Source organism: Meriones unguiculatus, chromosome 2 (genome assembly GCF_030254825.1).
Source record: "Meriones unguiculatus strain TT.TT164.6M chromosome 2, Bangor_MerUng_6.1, whole genome shotgun sequence".
Classification (NCBI taxonomy): domain Eukaryota; kingdom Metazoa; phylum Chordata; class Mammalia; order Rodentia; family Muridae; genus Meriones; species Meriones unguiculatus.
Window position 1 is genome coordinate 115,325,355 of NC_083350.1, and position 21,355 is coordinate 115,346,709.

General features: G+C 36.1%; 1 protein-coding gene across 3 annotated transcripts in view; it reads right to left on the bottom strand.

The window, feature by feature from the left end:
- Window positions 1–21,355, bottom strand: part of Acss3 (acyl-CoA synthetase short chain family member 3) — a 231,985-nt gene that overhangs the window by 147,614 nt on the left and 63,016 nt on the right. For all 3 annotated transcript variants that reach the window (XM_060378011.1, XM_060378010.1, XM_060378009.1), the window contains exon 2: window positions 17,281–17,425. In XM_060378011.1, coding sequence (XP_060233994.1) covers window positions 17,281–17,425 — 145 coding nt within the window. The remainder of the gene's footprint in view (window positions 1–17,280; window positions 17,426–21,355) is intronic.

A 21,355-nucleotide genomic window follows, 5' to 3' on the forward strand; every position in this document is an offset into this window, starting at 1 on the left:
TAAAATAATCCCTTGTTTCATACCAGGCCACCATGGTCTAAAACTATACCTAAACAATACAGAAATAACAAAAAGCCTATACAAATGAAAACTGAACAACTCTCTACTCAATGACAGCTGGGTCAGGAAAGAAATAGAGAATTTAAAGACTTCCTAGAATTCAATGAAAATGAAGGTACAACTTACCCTAATATATGGGACACAATGAAAGCAGTGCTAAGAAGAAAGTTCATAGAACTAAGTGTTTTCATAAAGAAATTCAAGGCATCTCATACAGGCAACTTAATGGCACACCTGCAAGCACAAAAAAAATGGTCTTTGAATGAAGACAAGAAATTTAGTAGAGAATATTGTAAAAAAAAAATATAAAGATGACATCAACTTCCTAGAGGTTTTAGAGCCTGAATGCATAGAAGACTAGCTTTTCCACACTTGTGATTTTTCTTCAAACGTACACACAATGGGTAAATATGGGATATAACAGAACTGATCCAAGTCTAGAGTCATAGCATGCAGTCAAAATGAAATGTTCAGTTCATAGGTTCTCCAATCATGATCTGTAGTAATTTTCTAAAATTTCTATTGTCTTTAAGCAATCTTAAATTATTATATTTTCATTAACATTATAATTTTTTAAAATTAATATGGAATCATATTCTGGATTACTTAGGCAATCATTTAAATTAACTGTGTGCTATTTTGTATAATAAAATGTATACTTAGATAATCATGATATCATAGAACACTGTAAAATCAAAATTTTACTGAAATTGCCAATATGTGATGTAAGAATTGATCTATTTTAATACCTGACTAGTATTCCATTGTGTAAAGATTGAAGCAGGTGCTGAAACTAATAGCCAAACTCTGGGCAGGTCACAGGAAGTCTTATAGAAGATTTGGGGGATAGAAGGACCTGGAGGGAACAGGAGTTCTACAAGGAGACCAACAAAGCCAACAATTTTGGTCCAGGGGTGGGGTACTGTCTTCAAAGACTGATGCACCAACTAAGGACCATGCATGGATAGGATGTAGACCCTCTGCTAAGATGTAGATGGTAGGCAGTTCAGTCTCCATGTGGGTTCGCTAATAAGAGGAGAAGAGACAGTCTCTGACTTGAACTCAGTTGTCTGCTCCTTGATCATTTCCTCCTGGCGGGGTAGCCTAGCCATGACACAGTGAAAGAGGACCCCAGCAGTCCTGATGAAACTTGATGGGCTAGGGTCAGATGGTAGGGGAGTAGGGCTCCCCTTTTCTGAGGACTCAGTGACTGGGATGGGAGGTTAAATGAAGGAGGGTGATACTGGAAGGAGATAAAAGAGGAGGGCTACAACCAGATAAAAAGTGAAGAAATTATAAAAAATTAATTAAAATAAAAATATAAAATAGTCACAAAAGAAAGAAAATAATTGAGATATTGAAGAGAACAGGCCATCAAAATCAAAGTCACTATATTTTTTTCAGTTATTCAGTTGTAGGAAGACATTAGTCACTATGTTAATATATTAATATACTAAGTTCGATGTTTTGTAGGTTTATTTTTATTCTATTTATCAGACTGACTTATGTGTGTTTTTTTGTGTGTGTTTAGAAAGAGAAGAAAAGGGAGACTAAGAGTTTTAATCACATATTAAAATGAACCAGTCAAGACCAAGAGTGTACAATTCTTTTATAAAATGTTTGTGTGTCTCACAATTTTGAAAAAAAATTAATAATTTCATTTTCTTTACTCTTTCATTTTGTCTTTTAAAGAAGAGTTGATGTAAAACAAACAAAAGACATCATCAGAAACCATGCTTATTTAGGTCAATTCTGCAGTGATCATTTAATTAAACATCTAATTAAATGGACACCATAACTTACACAACATGACAGTTGCTCTGGGCACATCAAGCACATTTTGCAGCAATGGGTTATGCTGCTATTAACCTTTGTAGTTGTGTCACTTGGAACACCCTGGAAATCAATCAATACATGTGCAGTGTTCATAGAAAATTAGAAGAATAAGGAATAAGGAGTGGAATAAGGATATAGGATCATTTCAGTAGTTGAGTGTTTTCCAATAACATAAGTATCAATCAACCAAATACTCTATGTAGAATTAAGAGAAGAAAGTATGTATATAAGACACAATAGTAATTAAGAAGCAAAGCAGATATGATCATAACTTACCATAAGTATTTATATATAAAGCTTTCCATACAAACCACATGTGATATAATTGTATAGCTTTGTATTATCATGTGTGATATGATGAAATAAGCCATCAATTTCCCCTGATTTATAATCTTGAGAATTATTCAATTGACCGTGACTTTTCATTGCTTTATTCAAATTTATTTTACTTTATCTACAAAGTGCATAAATGTGAACATAAAACTGACAAATGATTCAAATAGAATTAATTTAAATAATTTTAATAACATCATCTCCACAGTGTTATTATTTTATCTAATTAGAAAAGGCTCACGAAAACTACTGCTTCATATATCCAAAAGGCAACTTCATACCTCTGTTTTATTTCCATCCCTTTAGCCACTCAGTGTTGCTCAATATATGGTAATGAGTGTTATCCCCTACTTCTTATGACATTTATGTCAGGTAAAATGATTTTATAATTCCCCATGTTAATTATTAAAGGTCAGAAACTGAGTTGTTGTGTTCATCTGTGCTATTGCTGAGTATAAGGCTGGTGCATGTGCTAATCAACAGAAAAGGCATAATTACATCCAATTCTCCCTAGTTCTGCATTTAAAAGCATTTTTTGTTCACATTTTGCTCTTTTTTAACATTCACAGTGGCCTGCCTTCCCACTATGCTTTAACAATCATACAGCTCTGCCCCCATTAAATTCATCACGAGCATAGATCTAGAACTACTACCAGAAAGTCTTGGTAGGAACTTCACAAGCTCTAGAGGGGCCACTGAGACAACAGTGACATAATTCTATCTACCTTTCATGACCCAAATAATATATGTTTCATTTGGGGGGCTGCTAAACCTGGATTGGTTCCTCTTTCATGCTAAGAATTTATTAATGGTTTATGACATGAGGCTTAATAGTAACAGTACCACAATATATCCACCCTTTTTTGTTTTGTTTTATGACCAGGAAAAAATTAAATACTTTCGTTAAAGAATTATATATTATCCATCTTTATAACATCTTTGGCTAATACAAGTAATGATTTAGAGTCAACATCTCTATATCTCAGAAAAATTTTGAACAAAAGAGCTCATTTCTTGTTTCTTTTGTTTTTTATAGTGGTCTTTTTATTTTTATTTTTTATATTAATTACAGTTTATTCACTTAGTATCCCAGCTTTAGTCCCTTCCCTCATTTCCTCCCAATCCCACCCTGTCTCCTTCATCTCTTCCCATTAACCTCTCCAAGTCCACTAATAGGGGAGGTCTTCCTCCCCTTCCATCTGACCTTAGCTTATCAGGTCTCATCAGGACTGGCTGCATTGTCCTACTCTGTGGCCTGGCAAGGCTGGACCCCTCTTAGGGGGGTGGTCAAATAGCCTGCTACAGAGTTCATGTCAGAGACAGTCCCTGTTCACTTTCCTAGGGAACATACTTGGATACTGAGCTACCATGGGCTACATCTGAGCAGGGGTTCTAGGTTATATCCATTAATGATCCTTGGTTGGAGTATCAGTCTCAGAAAAGACTTCTGGGCCCAGATATTTTGGTTCTGTTGTTCTCATTGTGGAGCTCCTGTTTTCTCCCCCTCCTTTCACAGAATTCCCTGATCTCTGCCCAAAGTTTGGTTAAGAGTCTCAGCATTTGGGTAGAGTCTTTCAGAGGCCCTCTGTTATAGGCTCCTGTCCTGTTTCCTGTTTTCTCCCTCTTCTGATGTCCATCCCATTTGTCTTTCTGAGTGAGGATTGATCATCTTCCCCAGGGTCCTCCTTCTTGCTTAGCCTCTTTAGGTGTAGAGATTTTAATGTGTTTATCCTATATTATAGGTCCTGTATCCACTTATAAGTGAGTATATACCATATGTGTCTTTCTGCTTCTGGGTTACCTCTCAGAATGATCTTTTCTAGATCCCACTATTTGTCTGAAATTTTCATAATTTTCTTGTTTTTAATTACTGAGTAGTATCCTCTTTTGTAAATGTACCACAATTTCTATATCCATTCCTAAATTGAGGGACATCTGGGTTGTTTCCAAGTTCTGGCTATTGCGAATAAAGCTACCATGAACATGATTGAACAAATGTCCTTGTTGTATACTTGAGCATATTTTGAATATATGCCTAGAAGTTCTATAGCTGGATCTTGAGGAAGCACTATTCATAACTGTCTAAGAAAGCGCCAGACTGATTTCCAAAGTCTGTTTGGAAGTACAAGTTTACATTCCCACCAGCAGTGGAAATGCTTTCTCCACATCATCTCCAGCATGTATTGTCACTTCAATTTTGATCTTAGCCATTCTGGTGGGTGAAATCTCAGTGATGACTAAGGACGTTGAACATTTCTTTAAGTATTTCTCTGCCATTCTATATTCCTCTACAGATAAATGATAGTCTATATTCAGCTCCTATTCACTTTTCTCATTATTTACTGATGTTAGCAGAGTGTAATTATTTAAAAGTAAGGTCTTTAGTTTTGTAACTGGCCATCCATTCCACCTTATTACACTCTGTTCCTCCTTATAGGTAATGGTCAAATGGAAGTTCTAGAAAGGCCATCCAAGTCTGTTTATATGTTTTCCCACCTTTTGGGGACAGATGTGCTTTTGCTACAACTTCAGTGATACAAATAACAGGCATGAGAAACAGGATGAGGATACAATAAGATTTACTGAAATTGTGCTGCTCAAAATACACTAAAACAGCTTAAAACAGTATTTTTATGAGGGAGAGAAGATTTATTCAGCCTTGCTCTTTGGGGAAGGCAAGAGGGTCTCCTTTATGTGATAGCAGAACCTTAGATCCAAGGATAAATACAAAGGGAAAGTGTGTATTAAAATTTCAGTTGCTTGGCCTTCAGACAACTACATTGAAGGAATTTTTCCTATATAATATTGCTAATATCTGCTTATAAGTGAGTATATACCATGTGCATTTTTCTGGTTCTGGGTTACCGCACTCAGGATGATCTTTTCAGTTCGACCCAAGATTTCCTTGTTTACACATTGTGTAAATGTGCCACACAGAGGAAGAGGATACATGGAATCCTGATGAGACTTGATAAGCTAGGATCAGATGGCAAAGGAGAACTCTCCCTTTCAGTGGACTAGGGGAAGGGAATAGGGGGAAAGAAGGAGGGAGGGTAGGACTGATAAAAGATGAGTAAGGAGGCTACAATCAGGATTTAAAATGAAAGAAAAAAATTTTTTTTTCAATGCAGTTTATTCAGGAACCTTGAACAATCCTCGGACCCTGGGGAAAGCCAGCCCACAGCTTAAATAGCCTCTGGGTAGCCAACCCAGGCGTGCCACGTGGGCAATGCAGATAGGTCCACATACATGGAAACAAGCCTGATCCTCAGCCTTAGCCAAATGTGGAATTGTTTGTGACAGAGAGCACTCACCATCGGGAAGGTGGAAGGCGGAAACCAGCTCCATCTTCAAGGCATAGCATTCCGCAGCTCTGTACAGTTTCCCCTTTTTGTTTTAGATGCATCAGGCAAGAGTAGAGGTCTGATCTCTGATATTAGAAATAAATTGGGACTTTGTACCGATGTTCATTTAGGTGTCATCCACCCAAAGAGCATCAGACCCATCCGATACCTTTTTCTCAGAGGCGGGACCTGGGGCATCAACCCGCATGCAATCAGACATGCTCTTCTCTGGGTCGAAAGCGGCTGACCCTGAGTGCAGTGCTTAGCCTCGCATCCTGAGGGTATCATTTTAGCTTTTTATGGTATCCAACCATGCTTGGGGAGACTGTCCTGCTTTAATGGCTGTAAAGGCCTGAATGATCATGGCTGCATCACACTGTTGTGAGAGTCTAATCTTGCATATATACCACAGGCAAACCAAGGAGACCAACACCAGAAGGCCTGCTAACGCTCCCATGCCCGCCCATTCCTTCAGATGATTCATGGCTGCAGCAATCCATTTAAAGTGGAAAAACAGAAAAAAATTCCAAAGAATTGCATCAATTCTTAGAAAATCTTTGTTATGAAAATCATGCACATTATGTCTATGATATATAATAGATATAGATACATATGAAAGATGAAAGAAGAACAAAATAACTAATAAGTCATCATTTCAGTGGTTCTACATAAAAAAATTACATAGAAATAATTAAGCCTTGACAGTGGGAAAATAAAACTTCAACTATGAGAGCAAAGGGGGCACATGCAAGCAACTGATAAATCAGAGATTTATGCAAATGCGATAGGTATAGGCACAAGTGCAAGATGAGTTATAAGCATGGAACCTCCATTAGAAAGCCATGACACAAGCTGATGCTGTATTTTCCTACCAGAAGGTCATATGACACAGACTATCTCTTCCCTATCTCTCCATTGGTTACATATCAATCAAAGCTATTGTTCTGGAGTTGAGGTTGTGCCTACTCATTTTGCTTCTGAATTGCTATTATCTGCTTCCATCCCTTTTTTACTCACATGCTTCTACAGAGAACACAAAATGAGTCCTTCAGCAGTATGAAATTTTCCATTTTACTGGGAATAAATAGAGCCTTGATCCTGATCTGTAAGTTTGTACACAGTTGGACTTCCCAGTGTGAACTTCTATGATTCTCTAGATTTCCCAATGGGCCAGGTCTACTTTTGTGTCTTAGTTTCTGTACAATAAAATTTTCATGAAAATATTTAAATAGTATTTGTTACATTTCATTCATGACTTAGAGCATATTTTAACTGGTCAGTGACAAGCCTCTACTTTTGAAATATCTATCTAAAGGAAAACCCCAAGTTTCTCTCTGGCCTTTGATTTTTCCTTTACTTTCATTATAGTATATTATATTTTATCTTCATAAAATATTTTCCCAACAATAATGTGTTTACCCTGTGTTCAAAGTCAATATAATTCATTATTGGAACTCATAATACCCCCAAAGTATGATAATATGAGATAACTAATATGTGTTTGCATAAATAAATATATTTGATCTCATCATTTTAGTCCAGAATAATGAATCAAAAATAAATAAATAAAAGAGCCTTGTGATTTTTGTTGAATTGACTAGCTGATAGGTCACAGGCTAGCCATCCTGAAGACAAGTCATTTGGTAAGGACTATCAATGAATAGGATACATTCACTGAAGAAATACAAGATTAAAGACTAGTTTTCTGGGTTTTGAAGATGACAGCAAGGAAAATGTCATAAGCAGAGCTTTAAATAAAGTAGGATATAGATCTTCAAAGTCAGGAAACATATTAAGACAGAAGTTATGTTCACCCCATTAAAAATAAAAATCCTCATGTGGAAACTAAAATGTAGGAGGGCTGTGATATTTTTAGAAATAATTATTTCTCTTAGTCACACACTAGATTTGTCTTTACTTTTTAATGAGCGTTATTGAATGTTTTATTCCTGAACTCCATCAGTGTGTGATAGGATCCTTCTCTGTGGGAGGCTTGTTCTAGCTACTGTGTGGGTTAGAAAATGAATAAAATACTGCTTCTACCAACAGGAGTCTTTCACCATTCAAGAGATCACATTAGGACATTAATAAATAAGTAGAGTAAAAGGAGAGAATACATCAGTCCTTTGGAGAAAATTATGAGGAAGGTGCTTTGGGTCTCACCATGGTGAAATAGCGATTGGTGTGGCAGAAAGTGCAATGAACTTAGTTTTTGCTTTAAACAGTAATCTTGATTTCATGGATAATATCATATACAAAATCCAAGCTGAGAAAATTGAAAGGGATTGGTTGTAATGCTGCTATTTCAGATTGATATAGAAATAAAGGAGAGTTTTAGCTTGGAAAAGGTGATTCTAAATATTGAAAATGGGAAGCTAGCAAGTATTGAACCATTGTTTCTTCCTTTTATTATATTGTCTATTAAAATTGGGCTTATAAGTATTTTCTTCATTTTGCATAATCTCCAAATCTACCAAAATTGTATAAATTTTTTATTCTAAGTTGTAGATTTTGAAGCACTTCAAATTAGTATTTAGTTGATAATAACTTGTTTTAAATTAATTGCAAGTGCTTCTGTTAAAAGATATTGTATGCCTGTGGTGTGTGTGTGTGTGTGTGTGTGTGTGTGTGTGTGTGATGTTACATCATAAAAAGCTCACAAACATAAAATGATTATTACAAAGTTTGGGATTTGATCACTCAAAATCAATTCACACTAACAAATCACCCTCTGCTTAAGCCAAAAATGAACGAAACACCTCATTGCTAAATGCATCCCAATTCAAATTTATACATATCAACACCAAAATTGGCAGTGTTCTAAACCAGGCACTTTAAACTAGTAAAAGTATCAAAAAAAGGTGTATCATTGTGAGTTTTGGGGGAGGGGTATTGTTTTTGTTTGGTTTTTGTTCTGTTTTCTGACTTAAACCCTGGATTTCATGCTTCCTCTTTCAAGATATTCTGCTTGAGTATAGTCATCTCCAAATTGTTTTAAAGAGTAGCAGGAGGAAATAAACATAGTATAGATTTCTTGTATTTTTTTTTCTTTAGTTACTTTAGAATCAGAGAGGAATACTTCTCAGTTCAGATTTATAAAATCACACAAACTCTAGAACCTGTGTTGAGAAAAATCTTCATTTTTTTTTCTAAAATATTAAAGATATTGACACCAAAAGAAGGGTTTTACACACACATACACACTACCACCACAGGCAGCAAAAAAATAAGAATTAACAATCATTGGTCATCTATATCTCTCAATATCAATGGGCTAAATTCCCAAATAAAAAGACATACACTAACAGAATGGATGGAGAAACAGAGTCTGTCAATCTGCTTCATTCAAGAAACACACCTCAGTAATGAAGATAGACATTATCTCAGATTAAAGATCCGGAAAAAGGTTTTCCAAGCAAATAGACCCAAGAAGCAAGCTGGAGTAGCCATTCTAGTATCTAATTAAATAGACTTTCAACAAAAATCAATCATCAGAGATGGAAAAGGATATTTTACACTTATCAAAGGAAAATCCACCAAGATGATGTCTCAGTTCTGAACATCTCTCCCTCAAATGCATGGATGCCCACATTTGCATAAGAAACATTACTAAAGCTTAAATCACACATCAATCCCTACACATTAATAGTAACACCCCTTTCTTTCCAATAGACAGCTCATGGAGACAGAAATTAAACAGAGAAATATTGAAAGTAACCAAAGGTATCAATAAATGGATTTAACAGTTATTTACAGAACATTCTATCCAAACACAAAAGATTATACCTTTTTCTCAGTACCTTATTCTTTAGCCTTCTCTAAAACTGATCACATACTTGGACACAAAGCAAGCCTTGACAGATACTAAAAAATTGAAATAACACTTTGTATTTAATTAGAGCACCATGGGTTAAAACTGGACTTCAACAACAACAAAAATAACAGAAAGGCTACTAACTCATGGAAACTAAACAACTCTCTACTCAATAACCACTGGGTCAATGAAGAAAAAAAAAAGAAATTAAAAACTCTCTAGGATTCAGTGAAAATGAAGGTACAATTTACTCAAACTTATGGGACACAAAGAAAGTATTGCTAAAAGGAAAGTTTATAGCACTAAGTGCCTTCAAAAAGAAATTGGAGAGATCTCATACTAGCAAGTGAACAGCACAACTGAAATCTCTAGAACAAAAAGGAGCAAACATACCCAAGAGGAGTAGAAGGCAAGAAATAATCAAACTCAACTGAAACCAATAAATTAGAAACAATGAGAACAGTATGAAGAATCAAAAAAACCAAGAGCTGGTTCTTTGAGAAAATCAACAAGATAGACAAACCCTTAGCCAAACTAACTAAAGACAGATAGATATGATCCAAATTAACAAAATCAGAAATTTGAAAATAGGGACATAACAGCAAATACAAAAAAAAAAAAAAAGAATTATTAGGTCTTATTTCAAAAGCCTGTACTCCACAAAACTGGAGAATGTAAATGAAATGGACACTTTTCTTAATAAAGTTAACTTACCAACGTTAAAGCAAGATCAAGTAAACAAATCAAACAGTCCTATATTTCCTAAGGAAAGATAAGCAGTTATCAAAAGTCTCCTAACAACAATAACAAAAGCCCAGGGCTAGGTAATTTTAGTATAGAATTCCAACAGACTCTCAAAAAGGAAATAATACCAATACTCCTCAAACTATTCTACAAAATAGAAACAGAAAGAAAATTCCTAAACTCATTCTACTAGCCCACAGTCACCCTGATATCTAAACTACACAAAGACTCAACAAAGAAAAAGAATTTCAAACCCTCAACACAAAATTTATTCTGCCTAGAATATACACAGGGCTAAACATGGGGCAGAAATTGAAGGAATGGCCTACGAATCTGTGTCCTAACTTGAGATTCATCCCATAAGAGAGAGCCAACCCCTGACACTATTAATGATATTCTGCTGTACTTGAAGAGAAAAGCCTAGCATAATTGTCCATTGAGTTTTACCCAGCAGATGATGGAAACAGAGACCCACAGCCCAAACTCTTGGTTGACCTCGAGGAATCTTGTGGAAAAGGGGATGAAAAGATTGAAGGAGCCAGGGAAGTCAAGGACACCAAAAAAACAAAAACAAAAACAAAACAAAAAAAAACAATCAACTAACCTGGGCCCGTGTAGTCTGAACCACCAAACAAAGAACATGCATGGGATATACTTAGGTCCCCACACTATAACAGATATACAGCTTGGTTTTCACCTGGGTCCCCTACTAACCAGAGTAGGGGCTGTCTCTGACTCTGTAGACGGCCTTTAGATCCACTTTCCCTAATTGGGCTGCCTTGTCTAGACTCAGTAGAAGTTATGTCTAGTCCTACTGCAATTTGATATGCCAAGGCTGGTTGATATCCATGGGAAGCTTCCCCTTTTCTGAGGAGAAAGGGAAGGAGAGATGGGTTTGGGAGGAAAAAGGAGATGAAAGGGAGGACCTGGGAGGTAAGTAGGGAAGGGAAGCTGCAATATGGATGTAAAGGAAATTAATTCATTAATAAAAATATTGATAACACTTTCTCTTAATTGTGGAGTAGCTCTTCCCCAAACCTGAGATATGAATAACAATCCTTCCCCAAAGTGAATGGGCAGAAGCTGTGAGTGAGGACTACTGAAAAGAGGATGGTAAACTATTAGTATAAAAAAAAAAAAAAAGCTTATCTTCATCACCTACTGGGGAAAATTAACTAAAACAATAATGTGCCACACACACACACACACACATCAAAAAGGCTAAACTTAAATAGGCATGCTTCTGTAAACAGTGTTGAAAAATTATATCCTAATGCAGCAGAGAGGAACAGACACTTCTACTACCACTTTCAAACAACAGAACACCCTCTGCTTGAGCCAAAACTGAACTAAACACTTCATTCCTAAATGCATCCCAAGACAAAGGAATGCATATCATCCCCCAAATTGGCAAAGCCCTTACCCAGTCACTTCTCCAATAACCAAACCACAGCCTCCGGGGATGAAATGAGTATCACAAACAGAACGTTAGAAAAGAGCAATCCATACACATAAGGCAATATTGCATTATTTATTTGTATGCAGTTTAAAACAGACATAGCTCATGAATGCTCTGTACATGTCAGAGTGACACTCATAGATGGTGGGCGAAAAGTAACTGAAGAAGCAATAAGAAGGGTTTCTGGTAGCTTTGGAATTGTGCCTCCCAATCTAGTTACATACAAATATTATTTGTAAAAATATAATAATGTGTACGCATAACAACTTATTTTTATTTGAATATATTATCTTTATATAAAGCTGAACACAATGCATTCTGGGAGGGAAATACATCAATTATTATAATTTCTGCATATATTAGCATCACTTATCTATTTACCAAGCATGAAAACAATAATTTATCTTGTAGACATATGCTTTTTAGTGGGGCTTTCTACTAAACCCCACTAAAAGCAAAAGTGAGGCTTTTAGCACTTATTTGGAAAACTTGAGATAGAGAATAGATGAAATACTGCCTCCTTTCCCTCTTCAAGACCATCACTAGCAGGGGTAGAGATGAGTATATAACAGTGTGCCTTGGGTTTTGGATATCTGCTTAAAAATATATATTGGTGCCAATGATAGAAGATTATCAGACTGCTTTTATCTCACCTATTTCTGAGAAGATGGATTTTATACTTTAAAGAGGGCATTCACATAAGCAGAGATTGGAAGCTGACTTTTTATGAAACACTGCCCGTGATTTCAGAGTAATTTCCTCTGTTAAATTATTAAGCCTTCATAATTACAACTACAGCTGTAATTATATTGCAAAAATTACCTTTAATAAAGATAATGGGCACTTTGAGGTGGATTAGATCTGGAAATTTTAACACACTATGTTTTATCAATCTCCCTCATATGCCTTTATTTATGAAAAATTCTCAGGTGCCCTTCATGGAAGGCCACCTTTTTACTTAGTGAATAAACATAAAAATTTATAATTGCTGGGATAACAAAAACTAAACTCCACACAGAGAGATAAATTCAACATTAAATTAGTGATATTCTGCATAAATATATGTGTGTTCATCCAAGCACACATGCCTTTGATTTAATATGATTTATTTAATATCATTTTCTGCTAACTTGAAAATAGTGAAAGTGAAAAGAATACAATAAGCATATGCATGGTTTCTGTCATTCAGAGTTTTCAGCTGCTAATCTTAAAGAACCAAGACAAAATCTCTGCATCTTGGAGAACCAAGCAGAATAAAAATAAGTTAGGAAAGGTGATCAAGTTCTGTTACTAATGTACACTCTAGAGAATTCCATTGAAGTAAATATGGTAAACATTAAATTTTCAAATGGTAACACATTCATTCATTTATTCATTCATAATTTAATAAATATTCACTATGTACTTGACAAAATTCTGCAGATAAAGTTAAAGATAACACCACTGACCTTATAAGCCTTATAGACTAGAAGTAGCAGCAGCACTCAAGAGCGTAGAAATTAAACCCAAGGCACAATATTAATAATAAGAAAGCAAAGGGGGACTGTTAAGTAGTAGGACAAGAATACTTAGAGTTGACATAGTCAGGGAAGATCTCTTTGATAAAATAGAACACCTATATGTGCATTATAAGATACCTGGAGAAGGTAAAACTCATTTCAAGTAGAAAATAAGCAACTACACTAAATCTAGATATTACCAGGAAGCTTTACTAGGTCCTATTTCTACTTGAGCCCATTGGGTAATGCTATGGTTTGGAAATGAGTCTGTCAAAGATCGTTGCATCAATGTTTAGCTTCCAGAGCAGTGCTGATGAGAAAGAAATAATGAAACCTGCAGGAGGTGGAGCCTCCTTGGGACACTGATGTGCGTGTGACTACAGAGAAGTTCATGGCTCTTTGGCTTCTCCCCTGTTTTCTGACTCAAGACCATTAAGAGTTTCCTTCACCACAAATTTTCTACCAGTGCCATCCTCAACACATCAAAAGCCTAGCAAAATCGGTCCATGGTATCTTGAATGGTATCCTGAAATTAACTTGTTTTTCTAAATAAATGAGGTTGTGGAGGTCGGCTGGAGAGATGATACATTGATTAAGAACACTGAGTTTCCAGAAAATTCAGGTTCAACTCCCAGTACCCACATGGCAGCTCACCAAGAAATGAGCCAATGTAGATTAAATGAATCTTAGTACAAAGATTGTTCTTTCTATCTGTTCTCAATGGCAATGCTCATTAAATCTTTCTCTGTCTTTGTCACTTAATAAAATAAAGACTGCAGAAAGCTGAGAGCAGGCAATCAAAGCAACAGAACAATGCCCCTCTCTCTGTGGAACAGTTCTTCTTTGAAGAAAAAAGCCTAGGGAATCAGAGGTTTCTCAGCAGCTGAGAGAAATGGTCCTCTTAGTTACTTTCATGTCAGGCTAAACTGAAACCAATGAACTAGCACAGAAGCCAAAGAGTCTAAGAGTCCAGACTCAATATGGGAGAATAAGATGAGTTAGCAGAAAAGATTCTGAGAAAAACATTTGCACGTAATGATCTTATACTATTTTGTAATTTAAAGAGAAAGCAACAGAAAAAAAAAATACACCACTCTTATTAAGATTTCCCTACAGATTTTTCTTTGACTCCAGTGTTTGTATATGTATCAAATTCAATATGCTAATAGAGATAACAGTTCTATAATGCATGAGTAAACATCGTATTCTGTACAATCTAACACCAATTAAAATGTACAATTATCTTAAGCTTTCAAATTCTCGAAATGAGATTGTGGCACTTTGCCAAAACCAGAGAAGCACCCTTTCGATCACAGATAAAGCCTCTTCCAAAATGTGAAAATGCAAACCTATACTAAAGCATGTGTTACTTCAAACAGTTCCTATTTGCTCTTCTGTCAGCACTGTGACTTTCATCCATTATGAAATTATTTGGTAATGGAGTACCTTCCTTGCTTGGCTCCAGTGTCAGCTCTGTGTGTATTTCACCTCAGACAGCAGATATTCTACTTTCTAAACTACAAATACACCAAGCCATAAAGCTCAGTACTCCTTTCCGGTTCTATTTTTCCCCATATCTTGGGTTGCTCATCACGTAATGTCTTTTTGACTAGACTGAAATTCCTTTAAGCTCTAGAGCAGTGGTTTTCAACCTCTGTGTCATAACCCCGCTGTGTTCAAAGAATCTTTTCTCCAAAGCTGCATATCAGATATCCTGCATTTCAGATATTTGCATTACAATTTGTAAGAACAGCAAAATCACAGTTATGGAGTAGCAAGAAAATAATTTTATAGTTGGCGGCCAACACAATATGAGGAATTGTATTAAAGCGTAGCATGTTGAATTAGGAAGGTTGAGAACTGATGGTCTAGAGTGCGACAGGGTCCCAACTGAGAGTATAAAACCAAGAAGATAAAATTTTTCCTCCCCACTTCTTGATATTCTAGTCATGTGACCTAAGTTTGGCCAATTAGACTGTTCAGCCAATGAGACATAATCTGGAGAAATTTTGCCAAACCAGGATTATCAGCAACGGCTGGATTCATATTTATTCACCACAACCCAGGCATGATTGCAAATGACAATTTGCAAGTAGAGGTCAGTATGTTCCTAAACATATTCCAGTGTAGATGACGACCCCCATTTAAAAAGTTTTCTGATGCAAAATGTCAATAGTGAGATAAGAAATGTCCTACAATTTTATTTTCCCTAAAAATTATATACAGTGAAATGCTCACAAAGCTAGAATAATTTTCCAATGATTCAAAATGCTCACTTTTATTTTTATTTTATTATTATTATTAACAACAATTTATTCACTTTGTATCCCAGTTGTAGCTCCCTCACTCATCTCCTCCTCGTCACACCTCCCTCCCTATTCTTCCTTTATCCCTCTTCCCTAGTTCACTGATAGGGAAGATCCTTCTCTCCTACTGTCTGACCCTAGCTTATCAGGTACCATCAAGACTGCCTGAATCCTCTTCTTCTGTGGGCTAGCTAGGTTGTCTCACGAGAGTGAAGTGATCAAGGAGCTGGCAGAGCACAAGGAGTCTTATGGAAGAAAAGGGATATAAAAGGTCCCGGGGGAGGGGGTGGACAGGAGCCATACAAGGAGACCAACAAAGCCTAAATAAATAAATAAATAAATAGCAGAGCCCAAAAGGAACTGCAGAGACTGATACATCAACCTAAGTTCTTGCATACAGAGGACCTAGACACCCTGCTCAGATGTAGCCCATAGACATCTCAGTCTTCATGTGGGTTCCCTAGTAAGAGGAAAAGAGGAAAAGAACTGACATGAAGTCAGTTGCCTGTTCCTTAATCGAACACTTTTATAATTACTTCTGGGACTTTATGTATACTGCAATGGTAGCAGAAAGAATATTATAATCCATTTGTCAACAAAATGATTCACCTAAGAACCACATGATAAGTAACACATAAAAAGAGTGTGTGAGACAAACTAATGAAGATTCACGAAGAGCTCAAAGGCATAAACTGTTGAGGAAATGATGATAGTATGTTCACAGTAACTGCTCGTATATAAGCAGCAGGAGGGTGTTTTGCAGCAGAAGGCTGACAGTCTGAGTTTGAGTCCCCATCATCATTTAAAGCTGGGTATATTGGCACTTGTTATGTCTGTGACCTGACACTGGGAGAGAAGAGAAACAGACACTAGGAGTGCAGTAACTAGAAAATCCAGCCAAAACGGCAGGAGAATTTGTAGTCCCAAAATAAGGTGGCAAGTAATAGAGGAAGATACCAACATCGACATCAGACCTCGGTACATGCATGTGCACATACAAACTCATGTGCATACACATCCATACAAGAAGAAAAGGAAAGGTGAGAAGGAAGAAGAGGAAAAGTAGTATGAATGATTAAGAATATTAAGAAATAAAGGTTGGAAAGGATGTTGGATTAGGTTTTAAAATGTCTTCTACACCACAGGAGTCTGGATTTTACTCTCCAAATGACAGTATTATAAAATACATTTTAATTAAAATATAATGATATCACATCTTCCCTTTCTATTTTTCCTTCCAGTGTCTCCAATCAATCAACTGAAGAGGAAACCCACAGAGCAAGAATCTTTGCCAGCTACACATCCAGTAGATTAATATCCAGAATATACAAAGAACTCAGAAACAAAGAGTCTGGAAAACAAATGGCCTGATTAAAAATGGGTTACCAAATTCAATAAAGAGTTCTCCAAAGGAGAAATGGCTAAGAAAAAAAATTTAAAGTGTTCAACATCCATAGTAATTAGAGAAATGAAAATTAAAACCACCTTGAAGTTCTGAGGAAAATGAGAAAGGAAAAAATTTTATATGATAATATCAGATAAGCAGTGCTAGATGAGAAGGACATGGAAGAGGAGATCATCACTCATAAAAATGAAGAGCAGCATCTTTCAATCACAGTGCTGGCAACAAGGGTAGAGAGCAAGGAACAGACCTTTAAAACATTTAAAGGTGAACATTTACCTACCTAGTCCAGTAAAATGAGTACCTTTCAGTACTATAAAAATATAAATTAAGAGGTTAAATTTGTTCACATGTCAATCAGTAATAATTTCAAAGATTATAAAAACATTAAGACATACATTTAACAAGGCTATATATTGAAAATGTGTTATCTAATTGACTTCTGTATAATAACCAATATGGAGAAAAATTTGGTGACATTACCTGCTCCAAGACTTCCTTATAGGTAATTGTTGCTTTAGTGTTTGTAACAGGACTGTCATAGATGATAGCAATCTTATCCCCTTGGCCGTTTTCAATGTGCCGATCAATAGCATTGTAACAAATATTGAGCATCCCTTCCACAAACCTGAAACACATTGGAAAGAAAAATGAATGATTCTTTTCACAATATATTTTTGTTTAACTGCTTTGCTACATACTAAGCTGACAGAGATTTCCTTAAGACAGCGTTTTCTACAGCACCCCATGCTAGGAAATGATGGTGGTAAAACACATGTTTAAAAAGACACTGAGAGAACATTTTCACTTTAGTAAGTATAGATTTATATTAATGTATAACAGAAAAAAATACCCGTTGCACTTTCAACTGACAGCTTTGTGGATCTTAGTGCTTAGGATGAAAGCGGGGTCTACCGTACCTGAGTAATATACTTTACAGAGGGAAAATGAATCGCACATAAGTGTGGAGCATAAGCATTAAAGATTATGAAACAGGAAATGGTAGATGTATGGCTGTAGTACTGCTAGCTGTTACAAACAGACAAAGCTAGAAAAATCAGTTCTCTGAAATGTACTGCAATACTTAGCTTCATTTATCAGCTACACACTTAGGAAGAGCAAACTGTCATTGAAGGGTTGTTTCCATTGGGATGTCTTGTGTACAGGTCTGTAGTGGCATTTTATTCATTGTTAATTAGCATGTCCAACCCACTGCGAACTATACCATCCCTGGTCAGATAGACCTCAATGGTGTAAGAAAACAGGTACAGCAAGCAAGGGGAAACAAGCTAATAAACAGAATTCTTCCACATCACCTCTGCAGTTTTAGGCTGCAACTTCCCACCTTGAGTCTCTGAAAGATTCACTGTAGCTTGTAGCAAATAAACGCTTTTCCCAGGCCACACTGGCCAGTGACGCAGGTTGATGATCTTCAGCCTTCATTCATCTTTGTCTCTGACAAATCCAATTCCCCAGACTCAACCCCCACTTGTAGTTGTGGCCTCTCCTACCTCTCTGCCCCTATTCTCAGGAGACTAAGTGGATCCTGCTGTCACACCATGCTTTCTTCCCTCCCGGGGTCCCCCTCAGAAATGCCCTAATAAGTGTAAGCTTCCAACAATAAGAAACACTCTAACCAAAACCCCCAGTGGTCACCCTACCTCTCAGAAGCATTCTCTACCAAGCAACCCTGAGCCAATACAATCTCCTATGAACCAGACAGAGCAGCAGTAACCAAGGAATGGAATGCCAAGCTAACAAAAACGAGATCAGATAACAGCAACTAGTTTTTCTATCAACACAAACCAGCATAAAAACACAACAGCGAGGGTTAAAATATACCCCAGAAATCCTACCACAGTAGGCCTCACAAAATGCAATATAGATGAATTACCAGACAAGGACTTCAAAATAACCTTTTTCTAATATGATAAAGTCCCTTAAAGTGGAAATGAGTAAATTCCTTAAAGAAATCTACGAAAATGAAAACATCAGAATGAAATAAAGAAAACAATTACTTTCAAGTGGAAATAGAGGCAAGAAAAAGCTAAAAAACTGAGGAAAAACTGGAAATGAAAAAAGTTAGGTATTCCAACATGCAAGCCTCTCCAACAAAAATGGAGTACATTTTAGGTATTAAAAGAGAACATTTTAGGTATTAAAGGCAAGATAAGAGAAATTAACAAGAAACATGTTAAATTTAAAAAGAAAAAAAGTAAATAAACAAAAAAAAATCCAGGCAAAAACTACCCACTATGGACACTATAAAAAGACCAAACTTGTAAATTACAAGAATAGAGCAAGGGGAGTAAACTCAGATAAAAGGCAAATAAAATATTTTCAACAAAATCACATAAGAAAAATTTTCTAGTCTAAATAAGAAGGTGTCTATCAAGCTCCAGGAAGAATACAGAACACCAAATAGGCTGGACCAGGATAGAAATTCCCCTTAGCACATAATAATCAACACTGAATGTACAACAAAGAATATTAAAAGATTCATGGGGAAAAGACCAAATAACATATAAGGTCAGACTTCTTAGAATAACACTTGATTTCAAAGAGTCTAAAAGCCAGAAGTCCTGGATAGATATGCTACAGACTCTAACAGACCACAGATGCCAGTCTAGATTACTATACCCTATAAAAACCTTAAAAAAAAACTTTAAAAAGTTAACCATAACCACAGACATAAGAAAAGAAGAATGTCAGATCAGCAAATCAAAAGAAAGAGAAAAAATATACCACAACAAAATAACAGAATGAACAAACACTGCTCATTGATAACTTTCAACACTGATAGTTTCAATACCCAGATAAAAAGATACAAACTAACAGAATGAATACAAAAACAGTCTCTCTCTTTCTTTTATATCCATGGAACACATCTTAACATCTCAAACATCACCTCTGGAGAAACAAATAGGAAAGATACCCCAAGAAAATGGACCTAAGAAGAAAGCCTGCGTAGCCATTTTAAAATCTGACAAATTTGACATTAAACCAAATTATTCAAAAGATATAGAGGACACTAAATATTCTTCGAAGGAAAAATACTCTAAGAAGATACTGTGACTCTTTCCATCTGTGCACCAAACACCAGGATACCCAATTCATTAAAAGGACACTATTACTACAGCTTAAATTGTGTATTGCCTCTCACACAATGATAGTGGGAGACTTCAGTGCTCTACTCTCACCAACAGACAGGTCCTCCAGAAAAAAAAAAAAAAAAAAAACTAAACAGAGAAATACTGGAGCTTACTAATGTCATAAGCCATAAGCCAACTGGACCAAACATATATTTATAGAACCTTTTGGCCCAAAACAAAAGAATACACCTTCTTCTCTGAACATCATGGAACTTCCTCCAAAATTAACCCCACACACATATGCAATGCAAGTCTCCACAGATAGAAGAAAATTAAGACAACATCCTGTACCCTAACTGAGCACTACTGAATAAAGCTGGATATCAACAACAAAAAGAACAGAAACTTAACAAACTCAAGAGAATTGAACAACAGACTACTGAGTGAAAAATGGGTCAGGACAAAAATTACGAAAGAAATTAAAGACTTTCTAGAATTGAGTAAAAATGAATACAAAACACACCCAAATTTATGCCAACCTAATCAAGGTGATTATAAGACTGCAATAGATGGGAACCTTAGCTAAAAGGAGAAGTGGACATGCGCCCAATCCCTAACTAAGAAGCAATCTCCAAATTGATAGCCTCTTGCAAGTGAAAATTTAGTTTTCTCCAAGGGAGTGCCACTCGGGAAACAAACTACTCTTAATGGTAGGCTATTAATGGAGATTATTATTGATTGTCATGCATCTAAATTTTTGCTTAGCCAAACACAGTGTCAGCAGGTACACGGCAGGAGCTTCTGTGTACTTATAAGCAAAATGTAGATTCAGCAAACAGATTCTGGAAATACTGAACAGTACTGGTGCTGTATATGAAAAGTTTGATTTATTCAAGGGGGAAGATACACAGCAGGCATTAAGAACATACTGAAACTGGCTAGTACTGTCTGTTTTATGTGGCATGGACAGTTAAAACAATTATATATTATCTCTTAAGTTTTGTGATAAAATATACATTTTAGATTGCATAAATAACTGATTCATTTGTCCTGATCTATTTTTCTTCAAAGGACTTTACTAAAGCAAATTGTATTGATTTAAAATGGGTATTTTCTAGAGTTTAGTCAGCAAACACTTCCACGTCTGCACTTCACTTTAGTACAAATCAGCCCCAAGAATTTCCAAAGCTCCACATTTCTATACCTACAACAGTAGTTGTCACATTATGTAAACTCTTCCGTAGTCCACTGACAGGGGAAGTCCTCCTACCCTAAAGTCTGACTCTAGCCTATCAGGTCCCATCAGGACTGCCTGGATCCTCTTCCTCTGTGGGCTGGTTAGATTGCCCTGCCAGGGAGAAGTAATCAAGGAGCAGACAACTGAGTTCAAGTCAGAGACTGTCTCTTTTCCTCTTACTAGAGAACCCACATGGAGGCTGAGATGTCTATGGACTACATCTGAGCAA